The sequence below is a fragment of the Pygocentrus nattereri genome, chromosome 22, assembly GCF_015220715.1.
Source record: "Pygocentrus nattereri isolate fPygNat1 chromosome 22, fPygNat1.pri, whole genome shotgun sequence".
In the NCBI taxonomy this organism is placed as follows: Eukaryota; Metazoa; Chordata; class Actinopteri; order Characiformes; family Serrasalmidae; genus Pygocentrus; species Pygocentrus nattereri.
In genome coordinates this window covers 26,301,772-26,308,773 of record NC_051232.1, presented here as the reverse complement: position 1 = coordinate 26,308,773, position 7,002 = coordinate 26,301,772, and the positions used below count along the sequence as shown (strand labels likewise).

The 7,002-nt window shown below is 37.1% G+C and overlaps 1 protein-coding gene across 2 annotated transcripts; it reads left to right on the top strand.

Moving 5' to 3' along the window:
• The first annotated feature begins 1,083 nt into the window (after positions 1-1,083).
• On the top strand, positions 1,084-6,801 carry LOC108414014 (hepatocyte cell adhesion molecule-like). 2 transcript variants are annotated; one of them, XM_017686764.2, is made up of 6 exons: positions 1,084-1,215; positions 1,853-2,158; positions 2,277-2,561; positions 3,098-3,223; positions 4,211-4,279; positions 6,511-6,801. In XM_017686764.2, exons 1-6 carry the CDS (start codon positions 1,155-1,157, stop codon positions 6,534-6,536), a joined length of 873 nt encoding a protein of 290 aa, XP_017542253.2. In that variant the 5' UTR covers positions 1,084-1,154; the 3' UTR covers positions 6,537-6,801. The 2 variants fall into 2 exon arrangements, with proteins under 2 accessions (XP_017542253.2, XP_017542255.2); XM_017686766.2 differs by lacking the exon at positions 3,098-3,223.
• The last annotated feature ends 201 nt before the right edge of the window (positions 6,802-7,002 follow it).

Here is a 7,002-nt window from a genome sequence, read left to right as displayed (position 1 = left end):
ATGTGTTGGGGAAAAAACATTGTGTTTCTAATAATAAATAAATGCTGTGCTGCAGGCTAAAAGATGTTTAGATCACTGATAGCAGGGGCATTTCACAGTCTGGATTCAGTTTATACTCACTAAAACAGTTCAGATAAATAGCGTACCGTACATTGTACACTGTACATGTTGGTTTCAAATGCCAGGATTTTTCAGATTATTCGGAATGTTGTTTGATTTAGTTTTAACTAAAGACAGTTTGATGGCATTTTAGCTTAGTTCCTTTAATCTCTCATGTTAGCTTTCATTCACATATTTGAGCTCCAGATGTTTTTATGTCATAAGAGGTCAGGGGAATAGATAATGGGGAAAAGTGTCATTGTAAAATGTGTTGTAGAGATATCTCGGAGAAATCCTAGATGGGGGAGGCTGTAAATTCCTGGGTGGGCCTCAACACCTCTATTTTAATTACAAAGGTAGAGGCAGTCGCCCCTCAAGTACGGGGTTTCCGGGTCGTTTAGACAAAGAGACAACAGGAAGGTGTGGTTTACATAGTTGACTATTTAAGTCCATCTTATGGTAAGCTTAATTAGACTTGCTTGGTATACGACTGCTTATCTACTTCACAAAGTCTCCAGTCCTATCCTCAAAAAATCAACATTTTGCCAGCAGAAGTCAACAGTGGTCAGTGGAATCTGGCCAGTGATGATATGTACAACACACTCCATCAAAGAGCAAAGTGTCAAATATGTAACATAGTTGGTCTGTACTTTCTGTATTTACAGTTTCAAACATGCTGTGCTACACAATGACTGGAGTAAAGTGCTTAATTCACAGTCCTGAGTGAAAGTGAATGTGGTCCCTGTCATTAGTTTGACTCTAGAATGTGATCATTAGAGCATCATGAACATCAGCTGTGTATTAATATCAGAAAATATGAGAAAAATCTGATGTTTAACAGAGCTTTAAACTAGTCGATAGAACGGTATGAGATCTCAGGTAATTCTGAGTTCTTATTTTCCACAGAAAACCACAGCCCCCTTTTTTACACACTGCACACAAGCAGCTTTAGTCCCACCCCAATAGAGACGTCCGTAACTGAGCTTCCTGAACTCATGACTAAGATTCTGCGCTTGTTTACACACAATATAATCATCACTTACAACTACAGTTAAATGATGAAGACGGCGAAGTTTCACCATCAAAGATGGACCCTGCTTTTGTTTTGTTTATGGGGTGAGTTTAAATCTAATCTAATCTAATATTACTGTCAAAAAACAAAAAAAAACAACAATGTCCAAAATGGAGTTTACATAAATGTATTTAATCTGCATCTTGTGAGGACATCACGGTTCAGCAGTACAGATTTGATTAAGTTGTATTAATCAAACTTGAACATCATCTCAGTTTTATAGCTTGTTTCTTTTTTAAAGCACGTGTGGATCGTGGCTTTCAGCTCTCATTCACACACAGCCTCAAGACACTTTGTCATGTTAAAACTGACCGGGCTTAGAGGAAGAGAAAGAACAGGTTACGTTCTAAGTCAGGTTAAGTGATATAACTGCAGTCATGACAAAACCTCATATCTCAGAAACAGTAACTTTTCAGGAGGAGCACAAGAAAATACAAAATACACAACTCTGAATGGGAGTTGATGGAACAAGATTTTTCTATGTAATTTTGAAGCGTTTCTATTGGTCCATTCATAACGAAGTTCACCAGGCAGAAAAGCTGGCATTTTCAAAGCCAGACATAAAATAGAGACAGCTTTGTTTACACTGTAAGCATCATATAATTGTACTCTGATTCAAACAATACTGTTGCAGTGAAATAAGAAATTTTGCATTGACTTTCTCAATATCTGTCTGTACAGAAATCTTCATCTCTGAGTCAGTATCCAGCACTTCAGCTCAGAAAGTACTGAATGGAGCTGTAGGAGAGTCTATTACACTCCCCACTCGAGTGTTTGTATCTAGCAATATTGATTATGAGGGCAAAACCATTGGACAGTTGATGAATAACCAGGTGCGATCTTTCAGAGAGTTTACGAATCGTCTCCACTGGGACAATCAAAGTGGGTTCTTCACTCTCTCACACCTGAGAACAGACGACTCAGGTGTTTATACTGTAGACGACGCTGAAGAGGATAAGAAAGAAGTCTATGAGCTGAATGTATATGGTAAGATTTCTATCTAAATTTCTAATTTATTTGTGAAATAAACCAGTTAAAGAAAATCAAATATTAAACATGCAGATTCTTGTTGGATGTCAAGTTTTTTGTTGTTTTTTTTTTTTAGATAAAGTTTCAGCACCACAGGTGAAGAAACTCAACTCCAGTCCATCAGAGAGTGAATTCTGCTCATTGCAGTGCTCAGTGAGGAATGTGAGGGGACTGAATCTGTTTTGGTTTAAAGCCAAAGTCTTATTAAACCACACAAACAGTTCCAGTCTAAATGACACATTGAATCTCTTTCTGGAAACTGCGAGGACTGATAAGGACACTTACACCTGTGTGACTTCCAACCCAGTCAGCAAGCAGACGATCACAGTCAACATCACAGAGCACTGCCTTAATCAACCAGGTAGGCGAGTTCATGACAGCTTTTAATAAAAGAATAGAAAATGAAATTTAGAACAACAAAGCTTATATTATCCACACATTTCTACACTGTGTTCTGATTTCTGTTTATATTATATATTAGCTTTTTCTTTTGAACATGACAGTTTTTCTAGGGGAATTCCACAGATTTTTCAAAACTTCTGCATAAATCAATTGTTGAATTGTAAACATAGCCATTCAGTGTGGTTAGAGGCGAAACAGCTCATTACAGAGAAACTAGACTAACTTCACATTGGTGGTGATTGGGGGTGATGGAGCCAATTCCAGCGGTCATCGGGCGGCAGGCAGGATACACCTGGACGATTTTGAAAAATAGATGGAATTCACCTTTACAATCATTGGCTGTGTTGAAGCTTTTTCATTCGTCACATTTTAAAGGCATACAGAAAAAACAGCAGAGAGTGAATAATCATTTAATGAGGATAAACTGTGTGACTGTTATAGTGATACAAAAACTATTTTCCTTAATTCATTTTCCCTTTTTGTCCGTTCTTGTAGGTGCACCACATAGGTCAAATATCATTGCAATTGTACTTCCTGTGATTTTTGTACTGCTGATAATAGTGATGGTCATACTTTTGCGGAGAAGAAAACGTCACTCTGAAATCAGTCGGCACACAGAAGGCGGGTATTTGTCTGCTTAGTAACTGTATATGTGTCAAGAAAAAAAAAAAAAACAGGCGTATATACAACGTTTAGGATCAGTCTGCCTTATGTTGTTTGCTTGGTTCTTCCCATGACATCTATGTATGTCTTACAACCAAACAATTTCTGTTTATATTATATATTAGCTTTTTCTTTTGTTTTTGCTTTTGAACATGACCGTTTTTCTAGGGGAATTCCACAGATTTTTCAAAACTTCTGCATAAATCAATTGTTGAATTGTAAACATAGCCTTTCAGTGTGGTTAGAGGCGAAACAGCTCATTACAGAGAAACTAGACTAACTTCACATTGGTGGTGATTGGGGGTGATGGAGCCAATCCCAGCGGTCATCGGGCGGCAGGCAGGATACACCTGGACGCAGGGCATGTCTACAACACAAATATAGTCATTCATTTACTCTCTAAAACCCCAGTAAACGTGTCCGAGTTTTAATATGTAATGTTAATAATGGTCAAATAGAAGCAAATCTGTTTTATTGAGGAATATTTGCCTTAGAACACATGCATGTACCTCTACACCATGAATGTGCGACATATTTTTATATCAAAACTTATAGCAGTTTAGCCCAGCCTGCTCATACTAACGTTACAATCAATGTTTCAACCCAGACTGTTTATTCAATGAAGCCAGCCAATCAGAACAGAGCTCATGTACCTCTATCAGTCTTAATGGCAAAAAAGGCCGTTTAAATCTAAGGGGTAAAGGTTTGAAAATGGTAATGTAAATATGTTTATAATAAAAGTAAAATGTGGCTCGTGGGATCTTTAAAACATTTTTTTTACATTTCCAGTGATGTGTATCAGGCTAATGGAGTTTAATGGTCAAGACACAGAATTAATAGTTCATTTTAGTTTCATACATTTGAATTCAGTATATTTGTTATTTTTTGCAGATTCTGTTCCTCAAACCAACTCCATCTCTCCTAATATTCTAATAATATCCACAGATTTTTGGAGAAAGAAATCTACATGTCTGCAAGAAAAACAGCAAAATGATCCCGATCTACTCACAGAAGGTATTATTATTATTGTTATTAATCTTCTATTATTATTAATGACTCTCTGTAAAGTAGTTATATTTTAAGTGCCCATATTATTGAACTTTTTCCTTCATTTTGTTAAATAAGTTTGATGTATGTGAGACCGGACTGCTTTTTGAATGAGGCACAACACAGAGCAGCCAACCAACAGAAGTAAGGCTGACAGTTTTATGACAGTTTTTGGTACAAATCAGATAAAAACAGAACAATTAAAGATATGGGCTCTTTAAAAGAACCCAATGACTGCTGTTCAGCTTTCTCTTCGTGTTTATCCTCAATTATTTACTAGGCCTCCTCCTACAAGTAAACAGCACCTACTTTAAGCCAGATTGTTATAAAGAGGGGTTCCCAATCCCAATCCTGGTGACCTTTTGCTCTGCACATACTTGTGGCTTCCTTGTGGCGCTTGTGAATGAGTTAACCAGTTGAATTTGGGTGCTAAACAGGTGCTCAGTGTTGTGCCAGGACTAGGACTGGGAACTCCTGGGAACACAACAGCTATTCTTTGTTCTACAATACATTTGATGAGTCCAGATTCACTCTATTCCACAGCAATGGGTGCAGGGCAAGAAGGGTTATGAACTGAGACTGCTTTACTTGGATAGGTCTAACCTCAGCAACCTTTTATAGCAATATAATGAAGTCAGTCTGATGACATTGCCCAGATTCATCGGGCTCGAATTGTGAAAGAGTGGTTTGGGGAAAATGAGGAATCATTTTCACACAGAGTCCTGACCTTTACCCCATTGAAAGTCTTTAGGATATGCTGAGAACCGAGTGGCTCGACTCTCTCGTCGCTAATTCAAGACCTCAGCCAAATGTTCATGCAAGGTTGTTGAAGCAATGCAACAGTGAAAGCGCACCATAATCAAAGCTAAGAGTGGTCTAATGAAATATTAAAGTGTGCTTTTTTTATTTACACTATAGGCTGTTATCTTTCTTTGTCCTATTAATCCTGTGCTATTTACTCCAATTACTTCTACTACAGCTTCATAAAGCTATACTGCTTACACATGACAAATATATTTAAGGAAAGACAGGAATTTTATGCTTTTACATTCTCTAGAGCAGTGGTGCGCTGTCCTGATCCTGGAGATCTACCACTTTAGAGAGCTCGGGTTTAAAACCCCTGTTTATAATCATCAGATACTCTTGGACTAGGTATGTTAAATTGGACTAGGTATGTTAAATTAGAGTTGGAGCTAAACGCTGTAGGGTGGTAGACTGGGTTCTCAGCCAATGAGGTGCTTGTTATTTAGTTAACAAGTTGAATCAGGTGTGCTATGAGACAAAGCACAAGAAAGTGCATAGTGGTGAGGTTGTCAGGACTTGGTGTGGAAACCCCTAGCAATGGCCGTTATAAAAGTTACAAAGAAACTGATTCAGTGTTTCGAAGCCTTGGACACCTGACTCCATGCTGCTATCTAATGTCAGTTCAATTTCCTACAATTACTGTTTACTACTGATGGTCATATATTCCCATTGAATCTCATTCATATACATAAACTTTTATTACAACACAAAAGTGTTCATTTTATTATTTGAACATTAAATACACCACTGACATGTTTTCTATCTTCTATTAACTCTGGACAAAGATTTAAAAAAAAAAAAAAAAAGGCATTAGCTTCTCAGCATCTAAAGCGAGGCACCAAATCATTGCTTCAACACAATTCTTAGCACACAGTGTTGACTGTTTCGATGCACTGGTAACGAGTGTAACATGTACATTTAAAAAATGAAACTGCTCTGTTCTTGAATTCAATTTTCACTCATAGATTTTAATTTAAAAAATCAGTGAAACTGAGTGAGTTGTGCTGTTTTAAAGAAATGATGTGGGATTTACTTTAGATGTTTCTATGATCAATGTAATCTCGTAAAACTGAGAACTCCACTGTGTGAACAGCAGTTTTTGACAGACCTACACTATTACATAATTAGCAAAACAGCGCTGTGGTCAAGCTTTTCTGAGCGCAGTGGTTTATGTGACTCTAAAAGCTGTCAGAAGCATCTGTGTCACATGATCAGAGCTCAGCAGTTGCTGTATGAAGACCTTTATTATGTACTCCTGCTAGAATAAGATTAATAAAAGTCATTTTACTGGTCTGGATATTAAAGTAGCTTTTAACATCCAATACTTTAACTTAAATATCTCTCCCTCTCCCTCTCTCTCTCTCTCTCTCTCTCTCTCTCTCTCTCTCTCTCAGTGATATATACCACAGCCGGCCCCTGATGAAACACAGCTACTTACAATTTATGGCAAGACTGAACCACACAGCACTCCGTCCACAGCAGAACCGTTTAGAGACAAACAGGAAAGTGGTGGTTAGATGATACATGTGCAGCTCATGTTTGTATGCTGTTTCTCTAAGAGCTGTACTTCAGTTTATGTATGTATATTGTCTGCATTAACAGTATGTACACTTTATGCCTATGTACATATAAAAAGAAACTTGTAAAAGCATCTTTAAGAAAAGCTGAATAAAACTCAAAACATACCTAAAGCTACAGTGAAGTCCTTTAATTTAAAGTAATGTAGACTTTAGCTCAATTCTTACTGCAGCTGGGGGATGTTAAGGACTAACATTAGACTGAATTATCCATCACTTTAATATTTCCATAATCAGTATGGTCACACTAACTGTAAGCTATTACACAAATTAAAAATACACATTTAAAACATAATTTAGAGTAAATAA